The sequence below is a fragment of the Columba livia genome, chromosome 25, assembly GCF_036013475.1.
Source record: "Columba livia isolate bColLiv1 breed racing homer chromosome 25, bColLiv1.pat.W.v2, whole genome shotgun sequence".
In the NCBI taxonomy this organism is placed as follows: Eukaryota; Metazoa; Chordata; class Aves; order Columbiformes; family Columbidae; genus Columba; species Columba livia.
Window position 1 is genome coordinate 1,127,365 of NC_088626.1, and position 25,503 is coordinate 1,152,867.

Below are 25,503 nucleotides of genomic sequence, written 5' to 3' on the forward strand. Positions count from 1 at the left end.
TTAGAGGTGTTGTGTCCTCCTCCCATCCCCGTTCAGCATGCTCAGCTTCCAACAGAGAAAATGAGCAATAAAGTTTAGCCTAGCGCGGGAAGTTGCTAAAATGATAATGACGTGAAACAAAAATCCCCCTGACTCCCAAAGGAAGGCGTGATTCAGCCGCATTTGTGCGCACGGGGGACACAGAGTGGTGTGTTTCCGCTTGCAGGCCATCCTCGCACTGGGGGATCGCACGGCTCAGCACCAGCAGCCCCAGCTCAGCCTCCTCGCCCGTCTGGCTGCCCAGCAAACCGCTCACAGCTCCATTTCCCCCCCAGGGGCACCTGACTGCGGGTTCCAGACAGACCTATAACGGCTGCTGAATAACAATTAACAGGATAACGACTGTGAGTTACCAGTTTACAGCACCAAAGAAAATAACCATAGTTTGGGAAAGCCAAATGACTCTCGGAATGGTTTTGACTAATGACACTGTAATTTACTGCAACCTCCAAGTTTACTATTTGATTCCACTCATGTGTTTCCAAATTACACCAGAATTGTGTTGTTTGCACTTTTAATCTTGTAAAAACTCTCTGGCAGCCAGACACATTCCATGGGGGAGGATTCCTAATTTATGGAAAGTATTACAGAAAATGATCTATATGACAGTTTGGTATAAAATGCTAAATGCAAGTCATTACTCACTGAAGATAATTTGAGAGTATTGTGTCAGGGGAGACATTACATTACAGTAAAAAGTAGGAATAGGTATTCACATATTTATTCATATTTGCATAATCAACTGAAGGAGATAGCGGATGTTCTCCTGGGCCCAACTAGCAAACAATGAACTCAACAACAGTTTGGAAACTTTCTATTATTTTTCACACTATCAACACAATGCCTTTTTCTTATCATTTTTTGGTCTAGCAAAGTGAGATACGGTTCTTATCTCAGAAACAATCGCGCTCCTGGATCCCGTTGTTGTTGGCAGCCAGCAACAAGCGCTCCTGGCTGCGGAGATGTGAGCTGGACACGTCATGGTCCCTCTCTGCAAGCAGGAGCTATTGATTTGATACTTCAGAACACGAAAATCAAAGTTACTGATGTCCCACCAAAATGGTTTTTGTCTTTTTTTTCCCCAGACTAAGGTGCATTACAAACCAATCATATTCACCAGCTGCACAGCTGGATTTACACTAGTGAACATCAGCATTTAGCCTAGACAGCAGCTAATGAGATATCTGGAGATGGTGTCCGCACACCAGCAGCTTTAGAGCAATTTCTACAGAGCTAATGCTCTGCCAGAACGTCAAGAACACACACACCGCTGTGCTCTCTGGTTGTTTGCCGCCCGTTCCCATCCCTCCACTCCTTCCCAATTCTCCTTATGCTTATTTCAGCTTCCATAGCCCCCAGGTTTTATCTTCCCGTGCAGTCTGTGTACTCAGAACCCTTTTGTTTAACTGTTCGCCCCCCGCGGTGCCGTGTCCCGCAGCACACGGTTCATACCGCGCGGCTTCAACGTCTTCTACATCGGGAGCTCAAGGTGGTTTATCTTGCTTGGTTCTGATTATCCAGAGACACACTATCTCGGGCAGATAAGCAGCTCAGTAGTGCTAGTGCTCTAAGAAGCAAGTTTAATAACTTTCAATATCATTTCTAATAGATAATCAACCCTTTTGTCCAGTTATTGCTAAGAAACTAACGAGGCAACCCCCCAACTGAAGGATTTTCTTACACAATTGAAACACGAACATTCCCTAACGTAACATCTCGCAATGTTTTTATACACCAAAGCCAAATACACTTTAGAGTGTCCAATCTGGAACACTGGCAAAGTGCGACTATATGTGGAACGTTGGCAAAGTGAGCATCTCTGACATATTTTTCAAAAGTTGCGCACCATGCACACAATCTGACCAACATCTTTGTTTTGGCGCTTGCCACACACACACTGGTATAGAAGTCAGACAGATTTACAAGCTTCTATTGATATATCCTTTGATAACCCAAGTTTGAAGCCTTGTGACAACATTTGCACATAAACAGATTCTGTTGTGCAGAATCCAGGGCTCTGTGCTTCCCAAAGCTCGTGCCGCAGCTGCTCCGCGTCTCTTGCGGCACATGCGCCTTCAGCGTCGCACATCAGCCGCGGTGGATCCGCCTTTGCCAACGCTGACTTCGTTGTTATTTTTAAAGTCAACGTGTCTGGAGGATGATGCACTGACAAGTGGGTGTTTTTTATAGGTAGGTCACATTTCACACTACTTCATTGATACCTTAGGTCAAATTATAATCTAGACTTCAGCGTGGTGAACCACTTCGAATGACCCTTTTACTTTTTAAGATAAGGAGGTTGCAGAGGGTTAAAAGTTGCCAAGTTTTCATCATCTCAAGAGCCTACAAACACGCAGATTCTTGGGGCGATGGCGGCACATACTGAGGAGGCACAGATGGCGTCTGGTGAACGGTGCAAATTGAGATATCTGTGAGCCAAAAGAGACACAACCTGGATTGCATTTGTGTGCTCCCTCATTCCACTGGGCCTCTCTGCCCATAAAAAACCACCAGAAATCCTGCAATTTATATAGAAACAGATGTGCCAAGGCTGCTGCCCAGCGCCCGCTCTCAAAGACATGATGTGCAACCCCACTGATCCTGAGGACACTTGCAATGCTGGCAGGACAGTTTCCTGACAAGACTGTAACCCGGGAGTTCAGTGCCTGCTGGCTCTCAAGAGTTAAGGGGAGTTACAGATACAAACCAAAAAACCATCACACACCAAGGAGGGACATCTGGGCACATTGTTTCATAAGCATCACAGTTCAGATTTATGATATGTTTTTAGGGAAGATAAAGTCCATTCTGCTACCACATGACTATTGCGCTTACCCCTCTTTCCAAAAAGTCAACAGGAAAATATAAAATACTATTTCACAAGAACTCAGGACTCTTTTACTATTTCATTCCAGCATAAGGCGCTGCCAGTGCGGTGCAGAGCAGACAACTGTCGTGTCTTACAGCACTGTCATACAGTCATTCCCCTTGGTATGTTGTGAGGAAAGAACACCCGATTGCTGATGTGCACTGTTATGACATGACTTGAGAAAAGCATTTCCATTAATCTGAAATGATTAAAGTTCATTTTGCTTCTGTCTGTCGCACACCACAGTGTAACACGTCTGAAGTTTCCATAACATCCTTTAAAAACCTGCACTCAGTTCACTTTGGTTTAACGTGCTCAAAAGTTCACATATTCCCACGCAGTGTTTTCCCAAGTAACTGGAATTTAACAGATGAAAATTCCCTTTGGATGAATGTGGCATGTGACATCATTTAACATGCTGCTGCTGTCAGAAATGCAGATCCACGGGCAGGACCATCTGGCCAAGCAAGGACTGGGAATGAACAGACATTGGCTCTACTGACAAGACAAACGTTGGAGAACGGGCGCAGCGAGCGGCGCCGAGGACCCGGACAGCGACACCGCGGCAGGAATTCCAGCCAACCGCACAACTACATACCCCGTGCTTAAGCTCTGCTTAAAGACTTATCTTGTCATATCCCAGTGAGGCTGGATCATCAATGCTACAGGAATAAACCCCCTAATCTGTGCCCCCACCCACAAAACCCTAAACCAGCCCCTCTTGTCTCCACCAAAACCCCACAACCCGTCAACCTGAAGAAACCCCTCAAAAAGCTTTCTCCCTTTTCATTCAGTTTGGTGATATCATTTTTAAGTTTACATGCAATTGCTAAAGCTGAGCCCCCTATATTTTACGTGTAAGTATAACTGAAAGCCAACACAAGGTCATCTCCGCGGAGGACCCCATCTATTCTTGTTACCTTAAACAACAGCAGTTCCACACCTGCGTACTCACACCTTCTTACTTAAATATTAAATTAAGATTTAATACCTCTTGCTAGTGAAGATGTATATATGGACTAAAGAGCAAACAGACACAGCCCTGCCTCCTCTGCAAGGTCACGTCTCCTCGTTCCTGGCAGTAACGTGTCCAGCAAACCCCTGGCTGCCCTTCGGGGGAAGGATGATTTGGAGGAATGTGTTTCCATGTTCCTACACTAACCCATGCTAAGGGTGATATCAAACAAACAGGCTTCGGTTGGGTCTGTTCACGTTCATCAGAACTCGTCACAAACACTAAACACGCACTTCAAAAATCACTGCCAGCTCTGGGAAAGAAGAAAGACGGGTGAAAGAGACATGAGACTTCTCAGTGTCAACGCAACACACGTCTTAGACACACTCAGCTTGTCTTGGATAAATATGATGCATATTTTATATTACCCAAGTTTTCATATTTCTGCTCACAAGAACATTGAAATAAGACTTCACAGGGCAGACACAACCACATAAAGCCCTTATTGTTTTGCTTTTAAATGGATTTACTGTCCATTTCATGCCAACAGAGCAGACAACTGAAGACACGAATCTCGTTCCAATGGCAAGAAGCGAGCTTTCCCAAAAAGGAAGATTTTGTTTGAATACGAGGAAAAACTTGACAGCGAGATCTGAGAATGTGGAATTTCCTCTAGGGAAGAGTGGTGCAAACATCACGGGGGACATTTGTAACTAGTCCAGATCCATTAGCAAGAGTTCTGTAGGGAACAGTTCTGCACTGACACTGAATGAACGGGAATCCCAGCTGGGGCCCAGAGCTCCTCCTTTCCTGCTAAAAATCACGTGTATGAACACACACAATCACGTGTCTTGAGGAAGGATCAGCTACAGCAGACTGAAGAGATGTAAGATACAGGAAATTCGCATCGCCCATATTCATTAATACAATAAAAAACTGAACCTGCTGCTCCAAAATCCTGCAGCTAGGGAGGGTCAGCGATCCAAGTGACCGTGCAGGGGGACGGCGCCATCGTCACTGCGCCATTGTCACTGCGCCATCGTCACTGCGCCGAGAGCGGAGCTACCACAGAAGAAACTGTGCGTCCACTCTCACATCTGTTTCGTGTCCCAGTACAAAGCAGATCGCCACTATCATTTAAAAAAAAAAAATAGTATTAAAGTCTAAACTATATTCAAAGCACCAAACGACACCTCCACAAAATGTGCTTTTTCAGCCCCAACACAGTTTAAAAATATATTTTGCATCTGTTAGCATTCTATTTCTGCATAAAAGAGAGCAGAAAAAATGCTTATAATTTTAAAGACAAAATACTCAATTGAAGTTAATGCTATTGCATCAGTGCTAGATAACTGTTCACAGAAGCTAAAGATTCAATGTTGTAAACTCCTTTATGAGACTTTAGTACTCAGAAATGAATTTGTAAATGGGGAAGAGTAGATTGCTTTGATTTAGAAAATTGTTGCCATTAAACAGTTTACAAAGAGCCTAGTGTTTCAGCATCATTATCCCCAATGTGTCAAAGTAAGCGGTTTCACAATATTTAAAGCACTCCCAACTTCCTCATAAATATCATTTATATTCTGAGGCTGCTATTCAGAGTATCATGAAATATCATTTACATTCCTCTGTAGTTACATAGTATGATTACCTGAAGAGATACACCCTCACCTGACATAAATAACGAGAAAACAAAAGGCCGGGGCTGTTGAAAAGGTTTAATTACTAAGATTTGTGGAACATCACATGAAACTCCCACCTCCCCGGTAAGCACTTTACCGCGCCCATGGCCTGAGAGATGTTTCTGAGCAACCGAATAGCTGAGGATATAAAAACCAAACAAACCAAAACCCATCTGTGGTCTTTAAGGAGCTTCACAGCTCCTTTGGTTTTGATTAAAGAAGTTAAACCATACCAGCGTATGATATATTTCAGTATCAAACACCAGCTGTGGGCGGGCAGCTGTGCTGAGCGAGCCGCTCTGCCCGCCGAGCTGCTTTCCCACCATCACCCCAAAGTCTCGCTCTTCGGTTCTGCGAGCGCTGACCTCTGCGTTCCACGTCTTCCATGGAACAGCACTCGAGAGCAGCGCAGCCTCCTCGTGCGGGCGCGCTCAGCCACAACAGCAAGAGTTGATACCAACAGGTCGTGTTCTCAGTTACACGTACAAGAGCAGACTGCGTAGCATCGAAAGCATCTAAATCTAAAGCAACACCAAAGTCATAAATGTCTGCCTAGAACTGGAAGAAGATAGGACAGAAACCCAGATATTGCTTTATTTTCCAGCAGTCCTGAATTCCTTCCCCGCACTCTCCACACTGAGATGAGCAACCACATGGCGAATCCCGAGTGTCCAGCTCCTTCCCTTCTATTTCTTGCTACTACTCTGCTTGATTTTGCCAAGAGCAAAACCAACCTGGTGAGCAGCTACAGGAAAACAAAGATATTTATCCCATTTCATTTCTTTGCAAGAAGACATCCCAAAGAAACACAGCAATTTTATACGTTTGAGGGGAGAAACTCATCTTTCTGCACAGATGTGCATCTTCTGTCACTTGGCAGAGCTGCGGCAATTCAAGTCCTATGATTCTGCAGAGAAACTCAATTGCTATGACATCCCAAGGCGGTTTCAATTTACAATTAAATGGTGACAATACGGGGGTTTGTCTCACTGCGGCACTGATGCAAATTGCTGTGCACGGCTCCGGTTAGGGGACGAGCCTTCCACGCGGTTCTTGCTGTTCTCGCCCATCTGCTTAGCCTGGTTTTCCACCTTATCACACCTGCCACTCGGCCCCGTGGGGCTGACACAGAACGCTGCTCCTGTTCCTCTGTACAGCACAACTGAGGAGCAGCTTGTTTTGGACTCAGTGCTATAAAGGAGAAAATAGTACAGCAGCTTCTTAACTGCGTCCCCGAAGGGCACAGAGCCGTGCTCAGCAGCAGCACGGGGTCACACTCACACAACACCCCGTCTTTCTTGACTCTGAAGGCTTCTTTGTACCACTGATAGAAAAGAATAACCACACAGAACAAGGCAGAGGAGGACATAGGTGTCCTAAACCCTTCTTTGTAACCATTAGTGTCTGAGCCAATGTAGGCCACGCCGTTTGGTGGCAGAAACCCACAGAATTTCATCAACATCAGCAAAGCAATGAGACCTCCCAGGTGCCTGTGCCACATTGCGGAGCTCACACTGGGACTGTGGGATATACAGAGATGATGCTTCAGCTAAATCCACACTGCGTTGGAAATGTGAGCCATGAATGAGACGTTTTTATCAGCAGATGTGTTCAGACAGACTCTGTAATTTTTTCCTGTTTGATCCTCCAGTATTAAAGATGCTTTGTGCATCAAAGATGTTGAGTCAAGGACTTTGTTTCTAGGCTTCTAACAAACCTTTGCTGCCAGAGTGCTACATCACAGCCATTCCACACCGCAAGGCAACAGCAACACTTCAAGAGGGTTGGGGTTTTTATATCACCATCAGTGATATAAATCAGAGCTCTAAAATCTAAACCTGTATTACCATTGATTGACTTTTGAAATGTTATTGATGAAACCACTGTTTCATGCAACTCATTCTTACAAACATTATTTAGATTTCAATGACAAGCTTTTAACTATAAATTATTATAAACAAATAACAATTGAAGAGAACAACAAGAATTCCAACTGGTTTTGATGTGTATGTGCCAAATATCTTCTCAGACTAAAGAGAAGCAAGCAGAGACAGATAAAGAGGTAAATTTTCAAGAATAGACGTTACCAGGTCAGGTTGCACTGTTCTGATACGGTCCACGTTAAATCTCATCATTTCATCTTGAACTGAGTCACTGGTTCATATTACAGATGAAATGAAAGGCATGTACAAGCACTCCGTTTCTCCTCAGCCCTTCTTTCAACCTTCTTTGAGGACAACAGTTATTTTTCTGTTCAGAGCTGTGTTTGTCCTCCTCTCCCAGCTCACAATCCAACACTGGTTTGAATAGGAAGACTGAGAGACAAACAAGAGACATGAAGGAATCGGCAGCTGCAAAGGGCCCTTTGAAGGGCTGGACAACACGCGCGGCTCCCGGGGCCAGCGCTTCACCCAGCGGCCGTGGGCGCCCTTAGACAACATCCTCTAAACACACTTATCATCCCTATTTTGTACAGTACAGCGGAAAAAAAACCCTAGAAAGCTCAAGCATCAGCACATTAAAGAGGCCTGTCATGGTTCATATCAAATTCAATTTCACAGGCTTTTCTATGAGCCCGCAGCACTATCACTGTATGGTAACCAAAAGAGCTGAAAGGATGATTCCCTATTCTATGCATATTTCAAATCTTCAAAACACAGGTCAGAAATCTAGACGCATCATTTATTTGTGCCTTTCTCTACACAGCATGCGGAGCTTGGAAACTCTTTCAGATTAGATCTTAATGGAATTACAGCGCTTGGGTTCTCTGCGGCGCCCGAGGCAGCGACCCCGGGCAGCACTGGGCTCACCTTCCCAACCACCTGCTCCGGGAGCCCGGAGGCTCCTCCTGCACCGTTTAACCAGAGCTCTCAACGTTCTGTGCTACGTCTGGATAGTTTCAATTGCTGCACATCCCCCCGCAGGTTCACGGCCTACCTTTAGCTGTAAAACAGACAAATATTCTATAAAAAGAAGACTGACATAAATTGCCAAACTTCCAGCTCTCCAAACATTTTGCTGCCATAGCTCTCCTGGGAAGCTGAGCGGATGGATTCTCCAGGACAGCGTCCAAGAGCTCACACTTAAATAAAGAGTAAAAAACAATGTCACAGGCTTTTGCAAGAGCTTGCGAAAATGCAGTCATCATCATCCATAAAGCATTTTAACTGAACACTAATTTAAACAAAACCTTTGGCAAGCAGCAGCTTCACACCCAGCTCACTGAAATACTGCTTCTGAAGCCAGATTTATCACCCGGTTGAGTAATGGCACATGCCAGCAAGATTTACCTAGTTTAGATAAATCAAGTCTCAGAACAGGAAAGCTTCTTGCCTGAGGTCATTGCTAAAATCTCTCAAAGCAGATCCAAACCTCCTGCCTCTCAGTGTGATGTTTTAAGCCAAATGACAATTGCGCCTTCTGCATCTATAAGCCAAAACTACACTGTGGAGTAGCCCTTTTGCAAAGACTATTTGTAGTGATTATCTGAAAACGCCACATGCATGCCATTAAAAAAGAGGGGTGGGGAGAAAAACAAAACAGGAGAAAAACCCTGTGTGGCTACATTCAGCTCCTCCGAGCTACTTGACTAGATTATGGAAGGAAGAATGTCAGAGCCCAGACAGGGACTTGTGTTCGTCTCAACCTGCCATTTACAGCTCTTTTGTCTCCCATCAGCACTCCGCTTTCAAAGAGAGCAGCGCTCAGAAAACACATCTTTGAGAGGCGGTGTTGAATGGCACAGCTGTCACCAGAGTTACGTGTTCGCACATTCGGAACTGGCAGACAGACTTTCATCCAGCATCCCAGACTGAGCCATTCCTTGTGTTTTAGCACCTGGGGATGCCAGTTTGGAAGGGCAGATTCCAAAAGAGAAAAGGCAAGCACGGGACTGTCAGAGCTGCAGGAGTGCTGCCGCCTGGGGCCAGCGCTCCCAGCAGCGCCTGCTGAGCCCTCCTCAACCTTTGGGGTTCCCTCTCCTGCTCTGGGGTTCCCCTCTCCTGCTTTAGGGTCCCCTCTCTTGCTCTACGTGGTCCCTCTCCTGCTCTGGGGTTCCCCTCTTCTGCTCTATGTGGTCCCTTCTCCTGCTCCGGGGGGTCCCCTCTCCTGCTCCGGGGGGTCCCCTCTCCTGCTCCGGGTTCCCTTTGCTGCAGGGCTCAGCTTTAGCTAAGGGCTGGAACAGCGACACCTCCATCTCCCCAACCAAAGAACAGCAAAACAACACAGGAGTTGTGTCATTTTCTTCCAGGGACTTTTCAAGACTTCATTAAAGGGGTGTCAGTTGTAAGGACACTTTCATCAAAGCTCAATAGCAAAGACAACACTTTAAAAAAACAAAAGAAGGAAAAGGGGAAACATTTACTGAGCGATATAGGTGGGTGGGAAGGGGACAGCAGGGAGGTGCCCACAGTCTTGAGTTTGCTATATGCCAAAATAGAAACCTTGGGGAAGTCTCCTCATTAGCTTACATGGATTCACTACTGCTGCACTCAAAATACCGCAGGTGTCGTGAAACACTGAAATCTTCTCCAAGCAGAGGGACTCTTACAAGTGAAGCTGTCAAGGAAGCAGTTGCAAAGTACCAAACTTCAGACAGACAACGGCTTCATCAAAATAAAAAACTCCAAGTGGGCTTCCCCTCCTCTGAAGAACACGAGCGAACCTCCCGAGCGCACATCAGCACTCGTTCTCCTGCCCCGTACCCAGTTACAGGATATTCTTGGCTGGAGCTGGCAAAGCAGAAAAGTTACTGGGGATGTTTGAGTTAACGGGCAATAATCGGGACACGTTTACGACGTTCTCAAGCGTTTCAGCTTGTCTGTAAGAAATGACAATGTGTTAGCAGTGCGTGTTTCCTATCTGCAGTGGTAGGATCTGTTTCCAAAAAGGTCCTGACGGTCCTTTTTTAACAACTACAGTAAGCAATCTGCTTCCCGTCAACAGGAACGCTGGAAAGAGCAACTCCAGCAGCAGCTCCTGCGGGCAGGCTGGGTGCACCCCGAGCAGCTGGTCCAGGACCATCGCCACGTCTGCTGTGGACCCACCAGCACGACTCAGCTGGAGAGTGGAGCAACTAACCCATTATCTCCAACTGCAGAGCGTTTGGCACATTCCTGTTTGTAGTTGCAAATTATGACGGGTCCTATTCTGAGTTCTTTTTAGAGTGTTCTAAATGCAATTCCACCCAACGACTCGGAGCTCTGTGGACTTTTTCAGAGGTTTTGTAGCTGCTTTATGAAATCTAAAATGATCTCTAGTCTCCTGAATGCATGTACTAGTACACAAGGCATTCAAGCTTTTTCATCAAGCAAAGAATATATTACCCACAGATATTCAAATAATGGTATCACCTATAGGAGCAGTTTCTGACATTTTCAAGTGACAGCAAGTGCTGGAAGCAGTCAAAGCACAATTACGTATGTGACAATTATGTCATCGTGGTTAAGCAGCTCGGATGGTTTCACATGCCTTTGAGAGGGGGCTGCAGAGCAGAGGTCGCGGTTTATGAAATCCATTGACAGCAGTAATCCATCTAAAAAAACCCTGGCTCACATGCAATTAAATCATTCTTTAAATGGACAAAAGCAGCACAACGCTCCTTTAGCAGACGCTGCTGCCATTGGGTGCTGAGGGCAAGCACAGCCAGGCCGTGCCTCCCCGCTCCCGGGGACACAAAAACAGGGCTGGGCTTTGCACCCCGGGAGACCCAAAACCAGGGCTGGGCTTTGCACCCCGGGAGACCCAAAACCAGAGCTGGGCTTTGCACCCCGGGAGACCCAAAACCAGAGCTGGGCTTTGCACCCCAAGGAGACCCAAAACCAGAGCTGGGCCTTGCACCCTGGGAGACCCAAAACCAGGGCTGGGCTTTGCACCCTGGGAGACCCAAAACCAGAGCTGGTCTTTGCACCCCCAGGACACCCAAAACCAGAGCTGGGCTTTGCACCCCCAGGGAACCCAAAACCAGAGCTGGGCCTTACACCCTGGGAGACCCAAAACCAGAGCTGGGCCTTACACCCCGGGAGATCCAAAACCAGAGCTGGGCCTTGCACCCTGGGAGACCCAAAACCAGAGCTGGGCCTTGCACCCTGGGAGACCCAAAACCAGAGCTGGGCCTTACACCCTGGGAGACCCAAAACCAGAGCTGGGCCTTGCACCCTGGGAGACCCAAAACCAGAGCTGGGCCTTGCACCCTGGGAGACCCAAAACCAGAGCTGGGCCTTGCACCCTGGGAGACCCAAAACCAGAGCTGGGCCTTGCACCTGCGGTCAAGGCAGACAACACTCATCTCATGGATTCCAGAACAGCTTTGGGAACAAGCAGATTAACTGGGAATAAAAATTCCTGGAGCTCTTCCCCATGTCACCCGTGTTTTTATCTTTGACAGCAAATCAATACTGGCTGTTAATTCAAAGCGTAGCATTTATGTGGTCTTACATGCTCATGTAGAAAATGAAGGGCAGTGTTTATCCAAAAGCTGTTCTGTTTTTTTACAAAAAGCATGAAATTGGATTTGTGGGACTAATTAAGCGTGAGATGGCTTCTTTTTTGGTGCCTTCAGTATGTTATTGTCAGCATTGAGACAACTCAGAAATCCAAAGGCATCTTGCAGTCAACCGCCTATGGAAGTAACATGGGATAGATTTTATTCTGAGTGTATGTAAAAAAATGCAGGATCAATCATCACCAGGTAAAGTAGCGCTATTGTGTCAATTATAGAAGGTATAATTAACCACAGAGGATCACTGTCCTCGCAGCATTTGGTAAATAAAGTTTTACTTTTCATCTGTCAAAACACCTATGTTTAAGCCAACTTCTATTGCAAGCACCTCTAGCTCATGGATCTGCATCACACACGCACCGGGGCCCACACGAGGAAGGAACATAAAGAGATGCAAATCTTGCAAGTTCAGCAAATGTTTGCAAACCAAACATGGAAGAAATCCAGCCCTGGAGCTTCTCAGGAGCTTTGTCTTCAATGGACTGAGTACATTCCCCGGCTTCCAGAGCAAAGGAGACTAATCACTGTTGTTCATGAGTGAGTACATTGCATCAGCAGGACTGCCGGACTCATTGGGTTCCACCAGATATAGAACAAAAAAGCTCATAACGTTCTCAGCCATAACTTTAGCAGGATAAAAAAAAAGAGTAAATAGGCCTGAGAAGTCACATGCTGCAGATGTAATTTAGGAGGGGCTATTTTTATACTTCAATTTTAATGCAATTTAACATATTAAACTCAAAATGGTTCCTTTGAGATGCGCCGCAACATTCCGACTTTAACAGCTTCCCCAGTCTGAATGACAATGCACTGAAGCCTAGCTGTGTGCCAGTATTTTATTATGCAAAAAGTCATTCTCATTTAGGTTTTGATCCATTTTATGTTCCTTGACACAGATTAAGTTATTACAAAATTAATGAAAATTGTCTGCATGACAGCAGATTTTTTTCTTTGGGCCTGCTAATATAATTACCCACCCACAGAAGAGAAGGAGAAATGAAGAGAGGGTCTCTATTACTGACAGATACTGCCCTACATTTTTAACACGGGGATAAGAACCTGCTGTCAAACATGCAAATCATCTCCAAGTGAGCGCCTTCCCAAGGGGCCGTGTTTACAACAGATAAAGTAGTAATTGGGAATGCAGCAACTTGTGGTGTTATATTGGCAGGAAACAAGGCAGCATCGACGCAAATCTCCGGTGAGGCTGCGGCGCAACGTCCAGCGTTGCGACTCCCCCGCCAGCCCAAGATCGGGCCCATCACTGCTCCTCCTCCAGGACCAAAACTGATGCCCCTGGGGCTCGGCCTGAGACAAGGACGGACATCATGTACCATTATGAAAGAGTATTCATTACTGCAAAAGGAAGAAAAGTCATTTAGCTGTTGATCTGGCTTTCTCCTGTATTTTAGCAATGGGAAACACCCAGCGTCGCCCCTCAGAAACCACTCTCAACAGCAGCACCTAACGAGGCAGTCAAAAGACACAACTGGCTCCTCTAAAGGCATTTAATTCACACCAAAACGTCACTGCACCTGATCAGAAAAGTGCTGATTAGAAACGGAGCCCATGCTGCTGATAGTGCCTTGACCAGAGTATCCAAACCCCGACTTGCTGGTCCTTAGTACCAATTTCTTTCCCTCTTACTCCGGTGTCGTGCCCGGGTCCCTCTCGGCTCCCAGGACACGAGTTGAGCTGTTAATCCCACTCTGTTCCAGGCACAACGCCTGCACCAACTCCAGCGGCATTCAAACGGCTCAGATGCCTCCAGTGGTGGTGGAGTCCGTTTGTGATGATAATACCATTAAACAGTTGTCAAGACGGATTTGAGAGGAGACAGCGGTTTAAGGTTCCAAAAAGCAGTTCTCAGCCTTTTATGAAAAAACTGGGAATCCGTAAGACAAAAATATTCTTTTGAAGTTTCTTTTGGAAGCGCAGACATTGAGACATGACATTCATATTTCTGATAAGCAATAATTTATTAGTTCACAGCCTTACTAAGAATTTCTCAAACTCTGTAAAGCCAGCACTGCTCTGTATTTTTTATCTCTCACGGCCAGACTGACACAAAGAACTGTCTGATAGGGATATTGGTAGGTGAAAGGCATCTATTTGGGTCATCTATTCCGCTTGCCTTCAAGTGCAGAATTATTTCTGGTAAAATATTATTTATATTAAACTCTCTGGCGCTAAGATAAGCCAAAAGAGGACAAAAGACACATTGGAAATGTTTACCTGGACACATAGAACAGCAAGGCTGGTGGGTTCAGCACCCAGACTCTCCCAAAAGACCTGAGGAGGCCAGGGCAGCACTGGGGGTGGAAGACAGGGAGGGAACTGGACAGTCATGGACAGGAGCACAATCCAGGCCACGTGTCAAACCACAACCAGCGCCCTTGGTCTGCAGAATGTAGTATAAAACATTTAAAACCATGGTTGCACGCCCTGTTGATGCATGCTATGGGGTGGCTTATGTCTTGATTACAAGCAGTGGAGTGTATGAATTCCACCTGTATGTATGAATTCCACCTGTACTTGCTCGTCAGCTGGATGTTTTCTGCAGCTAATTGGAAGCCCAGGAGCTGTGCCTGTGGGAAGCCGGCAGCGCTGCAGCCGCTGTCCCCAGAACGTGCCTTGGGAAGTGTGACAAAAACATGCTAAAAAATGGAGAGGAGAAGAAGGAGAGTCCAATAAGCAGTGAGACAGTCCAGGTTATTAACTAGCGCAGGCTGAGACAAAGGAGCTGGTACTGCTCAAAATCCACCTTTGCTCATTAGCCGTTGCTGAGACACAACTGAACACAGCACTGGCAACCGGTCTGTGTTCAGAATGCGCTGCAGGGCAGGAGCGTTTCACAGGCCTCCCCTCCAACAGCGCTGTGGAAAAGAATAATCAGCTGTGGAAAGAGCTGAATGGTTCAGTGGGCACAGGAAGGTACTGGCCATAAATTAGAATATTGCAGCCCGCTTCATGGGTTTCAGACGTTGCTTCCCGGCTGATATCACACGTGAATTCCAAGCAGCCCGCTGGGTCAGGGCAGCTCGTGGGAAGCAGCAGCCGCCGTTCCCCTCATCACCATCACCAGCTCTGAGCAGCCTGCACCCCCAGGACACGCACAGAGAGCCTGATAAAGCATTTGAAATATAGATCTTCCAAAGGGTTTAAAAAACAAAGGCCAGGTTCTCAATGGCTATGGTTTCATTCGTGGGGGCTAAGTGCCACCATTGTGGGCAACAGCAGGACTTGGGATTTGCCTCCAAAACATTTAGTCTTATTTTATATGAGTTAAGCCTCTAAGAAAAACAACCAATAGCCTAAGCCATTCGTGTGCAGACAGACAATAACATCTGGTCAGCAAAAAGAAGGTCCTTCACATTTTGCCTCCACCGCCCCTTTGTTCAGCCAGAAGATGCTGGAGAACATTTATAGAGTATTTCAGTAAGAGCACTTTCAAAAAATATAGAGGTAGAGCAGTCAGTTTTCTGTCCCCGCTCCTTTCACTATCGTTGCTCCTGCCCTTTGAAAAAACACAAAATCTCTCGAGTGCTTTCATATCTTCAAGGGGCAGAAGTGCTAAGGAGCACGGCTGTATTTCAAACAGCCGCACCGATCGGTTCCTGGCTGCCGAGGCTGTTCTGCCTGCAACGGCAAAGCCAGCCAGGAACGTCACGTTGCTGCAGACACGGCCGTACATCAGAGCCATGGCTGGGAGCGTCAGCGCCAGCGCTCACTGCTGTCCTCCCCGCTACAGGCTGTTCCAGCACCGCCGCACTCCCAAAGGGCTCTTGCTCTTATTTTTGTCACCTTTTCTGCGTTTAATGTACTCAAGAAAAAAAAACCCTGGTGATTAGAAACAGTAAATTAGGGAAAAGCACTAAATAATATTGGAAACTGAAAGTCCTTAAACTATTCGCAGAATTCAAACAGTTTTTGAAGTACACCGTGGCGTTTTGATAGCCATGTAATTCGGTGTGCCACCAGCAGCTGCAGCACTGCAGTGCTAATCCGGGAGGTGATTACAGCTGGAAGAGGTTGATGCAGACTCCATTTCCATTTGTCTCTGGGCTGTCTTCTCAAAGGACTAAGGATCTGCTAGTTCTGAATTCGGTGGGAGCATCAGTCCAGCCAGACGTGGCTCAGATGGTTTCACTAGCCAGTGCCTCACCGCCGCTGCCAGGGGTTGGCATCGCTACAGCCGCCTTCGTTTCCATGTACGAATGAGGGACACCTCATGCATGCCGCAAAATCTTGTGATAGCCTTCTGGTGAAGAATTCAGCACGTAACGCAAGAGGGGAATTTATTTGCCGTGACTGATATCTGGCACCATGTGTTCCCCCTTTACCACAGTACTTCTGATTGTTAAACCTCAAGACCTTTGCGAGGGCTTTACCCAGTTACTGAAGTCAACAGCTCCAGCTCAGGCTCTGTCCAGAATCACAAAGCTTCTCCACCTCTTTGTACCTTCTCCTCCGCCACCGTTTGGGGAGGTGGAAGGAACATACACGTGTTCCCGCTCTTTGAGGCATCAAATGAAGGTACATCTGTTTGTCTCAAAAAATCTTGATGCATCACCATCCTCTCCAAGAGCTGGATGAAAAGATGATAAGGAGATAAGAATCCCAATCGTCAGGGCCTTTTCCTTATAGCAGGGAACACCAATGGGAATTTCACTGCTCCTGTTATGGAGCAGGAGGGTGATCCTGATCTTTGCTCTTGCTATTCCAATCTCTCACTAATTGCTCAGAAAGGAAGCAAGGAAGGCTGGCACGGGCTTCAGTTACAGCTCTCGAGCTTTCACTGTTAAGTCACGCTTAGTATAATACAACTTGAAATAGAAAACACCACACCATCTTTATGAAGAACTGAAGGTGCGAGGATGAGGAGCTTGTCTTCAAGTGACTGAAGCAAAGTTATCAAGCTCAACATAAGCCAGGTACCACATTACAAACTCCCAGATTCAATCAAAATAGAGCAGGGATATTTAAATTGTAGTCTAAATTAGATCTGTAACAATCTTCACAGAAATAGGCAAGTCAAGTAGCAAAGTTATCTTTGGAAAAAATCTATTAGCCGTAATGGAATGATAATCCTCTTAGATTCATTGATGCTGACAGATTAAATACTTACAATTCATCTTTTATTTTGTTAGCTCGTTTGACACAAAATAAGCCCTACATTTTTAATATTATAGTGGGAGCAGAAGAAGTTTTGCTGTTGCTGCGGCAAATTCAGTATTAATGGAATGCCTCTGGGTCTTCAGTACAAGTATAAACTACGTTACCAGCTGACAACTGGAAAGAGTAACTTGCTCCCAGTTTTAAGATACTACCGCTATGTGTTAGGAACCTGCGGGGCTCTGGCCGGCCAGCCAGGCTGGATGCGGCGGAGAATCTCACCTCGTGCTGCTGCTTCTCACCTTCAGATACACCAAGTTACGCACTGTGGGATCTACAGACTTGACCCGTTGACTGTATCAGGCTTCTATGGTTTCTAATGGGAACTAAGAGCTTTGTGCACTGCTGTATTTACCACTGCAATACTTGTCAGCTACTTTCACTCTCTTTTATAGAATGGAAATTACTGATCATTTGCCTATGAACCATATAAGCAGACTCAAAAATCTTAAAAATGCATAATTATCCAGGGAAAATAATTACACTCCAGAATTAGAAAGCTATTTTAACAAATCTATATTTTTTTCAAAATTCCTAAGCCCTGAGAACTACGCGATGTGAATAACAAGCTCAGGACTTTCTCTGCAAGGCTCAGTGAGGACACGGCGCTACGAACCAAAAAGATACAAACCAGAAAGTTCCAACTGAAAAGCAGCATTAGCTATGTCAGCAGCAGTGAACACCTCACGACGTATCACCAGCAAACACCTCCTGAGTTAGATGTCGAAGTCCATGTTTCAAAGGGCAATGGCTTAGCACAGATCTGCAGCAGTTCTAAACCCGGCCTAGAACGGCCACCCCGAGCATCTGTCACCAGAGCGGCCACAGGCGCGTCTGTTCAGCTGCAAGGCAGAGACGGGTTTATATGGAAGACTGAATTCAATTAATAGAGCAAATTTGTTTTTCTATAATGCAATTTCTCGTTAGGAATGGTGTACATATAGTAGCAATTTTGTGAATAACTGTTCCCAGGTTCTGAGAAATCTCCATGTTTGCTCTTTTTATGTTCATTGTCTGCCAAGAGCCAAGCAATTCAATTTCACAGGCAGAAGAGCTCACGGAAGAAAAGCGTTAGATCCACAAAAGCACTTTCTACTGAGAAAACCTAAGCATATCCAACCAGAGACAGGTAATATAGCACTTTGTTAACCATTTACGGAGAGCAACCTGCATGGTGTTCCACTGTTGTGTGCAGCGAGCACCGAAACACACGCACACCAAACCCAAACCAGTTTCCTTTATCCTTGTGCAAATAAGGTTCTCATCGACCGCGAGCAGGCTTTTTCTAACAGCTTTCTGACATTCAACACAGGGTAGACATCAAAGACATTCAATATGATTTTCATTCCGCATCCAGCACAAAGGCAAAAAGCAGCTCTCACAGAAAGGCAGAAACCATTTTTCAGAAGTTTTCCTATTGTTGTTCCTACAGCTTCTTTAAAACAGGCATGGATAGGAAGAAACAGAGTGCAGCTACACTATTCCCGTTCATTTCGATTACACTTTTTATGTCTAGACACATTAAATAAGCTTTATCTACAGATTAATTATGCTCTTTCATTACAGCATTTCAAGTCTCGAAGCATCCGTCGGGCCTTCCAAGTACAGAACCCATTTCCAATTACACCAGCCACAGGGCAAGAAAAGCCAATTGTCACCTGCAGAAAGGGACGCACGAAGTCACTTCCTGCGAGGACAGGAGGGCTCTGGAGCCGGGGCCAAGCGCAGGCACCGCCTCCATTTGTTATTGCTCTGCCCCAGCACCCACCAAGTGCTGCACAAAGGATCCTCGCATGAGCAAATTCACTACATACTGCCTGATCAAAAGCAAGCTAAGGCCACACGATACTACGTGACTATTAAAGTTCTTTAAAAGTATAAATAGAAAATGAAACATCTTTGTATTTTATACAAATGAATCCGACCATCTGCTTCGCTGCAACAGCAGCAGCATCTAAAAGCAACTGAAACAGCAACCTCTGCTGTTAAAATTCTGTTCTTTTCCTCAGACTCCACCTGTCACCAGAAAGCAGGGCTGAAAATACAGGAAAGACACATCAAGTGGCCCCAAGAAACCTTTGCACCGTAAGTAATTTTCCATCTTAGCATGTATTTGTGCTTGCCTTCCGTAACTCACTGGGAAAACATCATCAGATTAGTTCATATTCTGCCCTGCTGAAAATCTGTCTTGATCCAAAGTCCTCCCGCTGTATGAAGATGGAAAATCTTCTTTCCTAGCAAGGAAAGCTCATTTCACCCTGTACAGATCAAGCTTTATTCTCTACATCTGAAGAGACAGAAATTACACATCTCTTGAGCCCATGTACGAGCAGGCAGATAGAAAATCCACCCCTTCCAAACCTCAGCTGCTCTGGCTATGAACACCCAGCCCTTCAACGCCCACATTGCTCTGGCTGTGAACACCCAGCCCTTCACAGCCCAGGTTGCTCTGGCTGTGAACACCCAGCCCTTCACAGCCCAGATTGCTCTGGCTGTGAACACCCAGCCCTTCACAGCCCGGGTTGCTCTGGCTGTGAACACCCAGCACTGCAGCACCTGCAGACTGAGCCTGTGTCACCCCAAGGGCCGAGAAACACCAACTGGTTAGCAGACAAAGCCACAAGTACAGGAAGGTTATTTTCTGAACAGTTACAAAGCTAAATAACACAAATATTGATGGACAAATCCGCAGAAGATGCTACACAGCACAGGGCGAGCGGAAGGTTCAAAGCCGAGCACGTGGTTTGTTGTTTTAATGAATGCTTTGTACTAAAGGAACAAAACATAACATTATCCAAATGGAGTGATTTGAGCAAGATCATATAAGAGACTCCTATAGCACCCATGTCTTGCCCTAATTCTCGTTTACTCCTGTATCACTCATTAAGGATACCTCACGCCTCCACCTAGCTGAGATATTAACGACATGCATACTTTGAGATCAAATAAATCAATATGCTGACACGGTGTGTATTGGGGCTGGCACGTCAGAAATATTTCACATCGCAAACTGTTGAAAGTACTTACAAATAATCAAACAGCTTTACTCTCAGCAGGGTACCAGGAGCAGAGAAAGACAACTTGGGAGAGTCTAATAAAGCAAGAGAAATAACATACTTGCTTTTGGATGGAGGAATCAGGACACCAAAGCCCTCCCCGCTCCGTTAATGCTGTGTGAACTGAAGCAGAGCTGGCGGCAGCAAACCAACACCGCTCCCCGAACACAGCACCGGTGCTCGCTCCTGCGCGGCTCCGAGCGGCTGACAAGCCAGGACCTCGCAAATACGGACAGAATTCTCAGATACACGAATGCAATCCCAGCGCGCTTGTAAGGAAACAAACGGGGGCTCATCTAGTTTGCACAAGGACATTATTAAATGCAAGACAAATGGTACAATTGGGATGCAAATAAATTGCACACCGGGCCTGTCTTCGCCACTAGATTGATTTCAGTATCAATAGAAATTGCTGGTTTTGCCTTTCTAAAACAAGTGTTACACCTCCAAGAGCTCTGTTGATCAGAGGCTGGTTTGTCTCCTTGGTTCCTGGATGCAGAACAGTACTTCAAACCAGCAGATCTCTAGGCTGCACGTTATCAGTGCTTTCCTGTTTTAAAACAACTTCAGAACCCCAACAATTTCCAGCCTAAGAGGAGACACTTGCTTCACCAGCTCACTGTCCACAGACCCACCCGTTTGCCATTAGGTGGCTTAGCGGAGCATTCTATCACAGTAAAATCAGCAGCAATATGCAGTGGCTACCACTGTACAGTAAGTGCCAGACTCCTGGAGAAGGAAATTCCCTAACCGATGCTTATTGACAACAAAACGTACCCAGATCTACGACCACCGTGTAACAGAGCTCTAGGCTTTAATATCAAGACACAAAAATACTAATGTCCACGTTTTATAGAGATCTTTATCCAGATACATGCAACCCAAAATTAGTTACAATGCATCAATGAGATAATGAATATTAGCGACTTTCTTACAATTTTCAAATTACCACAGTGCCTATGCAATTTTTCCTGTAAAATAAAAGTCCAGAGCTACACGTGTATGTTCATTCCGGTAGATTTAAAATGCTGTGCAAAGGGTATCTACAATAACTTCATTTTTCTTTAAACCTCGTTCAGAATAGAATCCTGGAATACAATAGGCAGCTATTGGCCGACTCCATAAACCAAAGTCTTGCAGCTCAAAGGGTTAACCAGGCTTAAGAGCTTAAGCCAAAGCTACAAGTAAACACTGTGCAACATCCCAACTCGGGGACTACAGCCACCTGGCTGATAAAAACGTATGGCTCCTCAGAACAACAGCAACACCCCGTCTGCTCCAGCCTACAACTGGAAACATCCTGCCTGGCAAATTGTAAGAAACAGTTGAAACACGTTCCTTAACAGCCCCAGCAGAGTCATCCCGCTCCGCACAACCCGCAGGGTGAGATTTCGGGTGGCACAGGGCCCTATCCTGACCGTACTCCACACGGTGCCAGAACCATAGGGCCATCATTTTGCCAGTGACACAAAAACCTCTCAGATTTCCCCTCTGCTGGACCAGTTTTGGACTCAAATGACAGGACACAGCAGATGAGGTGGCAAAAACGTTCCCAGGAGCTGTGGGAACATGTCACAACCCACCAGAGGGTGACACCCTACCCAGAGACCAAACCCAGTGCAGTCTGTACACAGGTAGATGGAAGCAGAGCCCCAGCAGGCAAAGACCCCACAGAGGGACTGGTGTCCAAACATCCAGAGGAATCTCTCAGGATTTACCAAGGCTGATTACCCCTCTTTGTAAAAATGAGCACACCACTACAGACTCTAAACACAGAAACTGTGTCTTATCAACAACAGGCACCTTCCTCCAAAAAGGACAACACGACACTAGAAACCCGCCCAGCCCTGCTTCCCAGGGCTTGTGATACCTGGAGATGTCCGGATACACCAGCCAGGGTGTCCGGGATGCAGGTGATGGGGAGCTGTTGACATCCTTTGGCTATTTGCCCTGAAAAGATTATTTCACTCAAGTGGTTTACCAGGAAAAAAGTTGAATAAAAAAAGGATTCGGAGCATCTCAAATATCCACCTTACACATACATAAAAAACACACAAGCTCCTGCATATGCACATCCCACATCGGGCACTTGCTGTGTGACAGGCAGTTCCACCCTCACGGCCAGAAGAGGTCACCGAACCCCCCAAACCCCGCCAGTCACTGGGATTATCGTGGATATTTCCTGAAGGCGATGTCCAAGGGACCCGGGCACACGCTGGACTCCCATGGATGCCTGTGCTCTCCGCAGCCCGGAGCTGCGCTGCCTGTCAGACCGAATCCCGGGATCCGAACACCCGCACAACCGCGGTTCTCGCCCATCCCCGGTCCCGCAGCCCCTTCCCACGGCCTCACGCTGTCCCGCCAGTGGCTCCGGGTCGGGGTTTGCGGTGGTGTCCCCGGTGTCCCCCGTTCCCGCCCAGCCGGTCCCGCGGAGCAACCGGTGGGACCCCCCCCACCCGCCCCCCCGAAGCGCGAGCGCTCCCGCCGCGAAGTTGCGGGGCTGGGGCGCGGGTGCCGCTCACCTCGCAGGGCAGCAGCCGTCCAGCTGCACAGCCCCAGCAGCAACAGCAGCGGCCGCCGCTCCGGGCGCAGGGGGCAGCTGCTCCTCGCAGCCCCTCGCATGCTGGCCCCCGCACCTCCTGCTCCCCTCCGGCCGGTGCGAGGGGAAGGGACGCCAGTCTCCTCCCGGTCCCTCCGCAGTCGAGCTCAAGCCGAATAATTCGCCTTTTTTTGCTGTTTTTTTTTTTTTTTCTTTTGGCTTTGTGCCTTTTTTTCCTTTCCTCCCCCGCTCCCGCCCTTTCTCTCTCCAGATGCGGGGGACGCTGCGGGCAGGGGCTGCGCTGCGCTCCGCTCTTGCGCACCGCTCCGCGCTCCGGCCGCCGCCGACTAGCGCGCCCGCATCCCTAATGAGCCGCCCCTCCCCCGCAGCCAATTAGGGGCGCGCTGGGCGGGCTCTGCGCCGGTACCGAGGGGAGCGGGACCAGGTGAGCGCCCCGGCCCCGCCCCGAGCCCCCCGGGTCCCCTCGAACCCTTCGGCTCCAGCACCGGGCAAGTGAGAGGGAAACGGTGGAAAAACCTCCCCTGCGAGCCGAGGCTGCAGCACAACGCGGTGAACCCAGCTGGGGCTGGATGTGGCCCCTCAGCTGCATTCACGGGGCTTCTCGACTTTCTGGAGCTTATTTTAGCATCTCAACCTGATAAATGCAGATATTTAGGCACAAACCCCTTAAAAAAGCAAAGTAGTACTATTATAACAAGAACATACAACAACAACCGTCCCCCACACCCAAAGCAAACACATTTTGTGCCGTCTTTATTAATATTGCATGGGGCTGTGATCAAAAATTCTGTTTCTTGCCAGGAGTGTCACTGTTTCACTCTCCCTTCCCCCCATCTAATTGCATATCAATATTTTTATTATATATTTGTTAGGGAAGCATAACATACATCTAAGCAAAGTATAAGGCCAAAAATTCATCAGCATGCTCAAGGGAAATTGCTGCTGTTCTGAAGAGATTTGTTCAATAAGAAACTGGAAGACAAAGGCACCACTCAAAGAAAAGATAAGTTGCCAAAGGAGCAACTTTTGGTGATGAAGAGGGTATATTCCTAGTCAAGATACTACAATGTCGCATCGGTGTGCTAAATACCCCTGAAATACTGGATTTGTTCTCCACTTCCCTCTCTTTTGGAAATAAACTGCATTTTCACCAGGTGCACAGACCATAAGGGCTTATTCCCATCCATCTTTACACCTGGGCCACTGCACCAAGTTCACTCTGCCCCAGCGCCACACAACTGAAAGCCTGCACGTATCTCAAGTTTAGGGAGACTTGGTTACCAGTTATAAAATGTGTTGCAATCCCTGACTGATAAATTCTGGAAAAGTGCAGTAGGATTAGTTACACACACGTAGGAGCAAGGCCTGTCACTCGGCCCTCGGGCAGGCGCCTCGGCACTGTTTGCAGGAGGAAACAAATAATTAAAGCAAAAGGAATTTGTAAACGGAATTTTAAGAGGAAAAAAAATCAATGTCTGAGAACAGCACATCAGAAGATCTTTTCTTCCCTTTCTATCATGAGTTCGCTGGACTTCAGCTCACAATGGAGAACAGAACTACAAAGGCAGAGAGCAAATACATGAAAAATACATATTTTTCAACAGCCTTTTAGGTCAAACATCAAGGACCAGCACTGGGAAGATACACAAGAAAGGTTTTACATGTCAGAACATCTAGCATGCTCCTTTAAAGTCCTAGCATGTCAGCAACACAGCCCTATTTTCCAGTGCATATATCCAGCCACTTTTGCTTCAAGCCCAAGTAATTATCTATTTTTGCCTATGCCACTGAGTCAGTGTTTGGTGCTTTTGATAAAAATACCAAGTTCTCAGTTTATAAAGCAATTATGATGGGGAAGGAGAGAGCGAAAGGAGAAAAAAGGGCAACAGCTGGTAACTTCAATCAGTGCACTTGGAAACATAAATAAGCACAATATTCCACAAAGATCCAGTCTCGGGGTGGAAGGAGAAGCAGTTTCGGAGCTGGTGGAATGCAGCTGATACGTTCCTGCAGCAGTGGTGCCCAGCGAGAACACACAGCACCTCATGGAAACAAAGCTCCGCAAGTGCTCGGGCCAGCCCGCGCGCCCCCGAGAGGTGTTGGAACGGGAGGAGAGTCACCGGGAAAGCAAGAGCCTGAAGTTGTGTCAGTGTGAGCAAGAATGGGACGAGTCCAATCCAGCCAAAGAGAATCGATGGCATTAATAGAGGAAAATGGAAAACAAATAATGCAGAAGGTGAAAATGCTGCAAGGAAGATGTTTGTTCTTCCCTAGCCCTTCAAGGGTTAAACTTTACCATGAGCAATATTCATTTTCTGAGCGAGTCCATGTTCCACATCTGGGATTCGAGATCTCCTAGAATCTGAAAGCCTAAAGTTTGATGCATCTGGTGAAAAAAGGGACACTGAACAGAAATCAAACGGGACAACCAGACAGAACCAAAGCAGTTTTCTTGAATACACTGATCACAGCAGCCACGTGCCTGGACAGCAGGAAGGTGCCAAAGGGACAGACAGACAGAACCTGTAACCCAGAGTCTGCAGCCTTGTCTGCAGCCCTCTGCTCTGCCACCGCCTCACTCCGCTGCTACCTCTGAGCACATCTCAGCACCTCAGGTTACACCTTGCACGGTGCCACTGCGCTGGTCACTAAAGACGTTTCTACAGTC

At 46.8% G+C, this 25,503-nt stretch overlaps 1 protein-coding gene across 4 annotated transcripts in view; it reads right to left on the bottom strand.

The window, feature by feature from the left end:
• UNC5D (unc-5 netrin receptor D) overlaps positions 1–25,503 on the bottom strand; it is a 120,960-nt gene that overhangs the window by 55,689 nt on the left and 39,768 nt on the right. Inside the window, exon 1 of one of the 4 annotated variants that reach the window (XM_065040883.1) lies at positions 22,798–23,223. The exons of 1 other annotated variant lie outside the window; for it this stretch is intronic. In XM_065040883.1, the coding sequence (XP_064896955.1) occupies positions 22,798–22,897 (100 nt within the window). In that variant the 5' untranslated portion in view covers positions 22,898–23,223. Of the gene's footprint in view, positions 1–22,797; positions 23,224–25,503 lie in introns of those variants that run through there. 2 more of the 4 variants (XM_065040882.1, XM_065040880.1) reach the window with 2 other exon arrangements.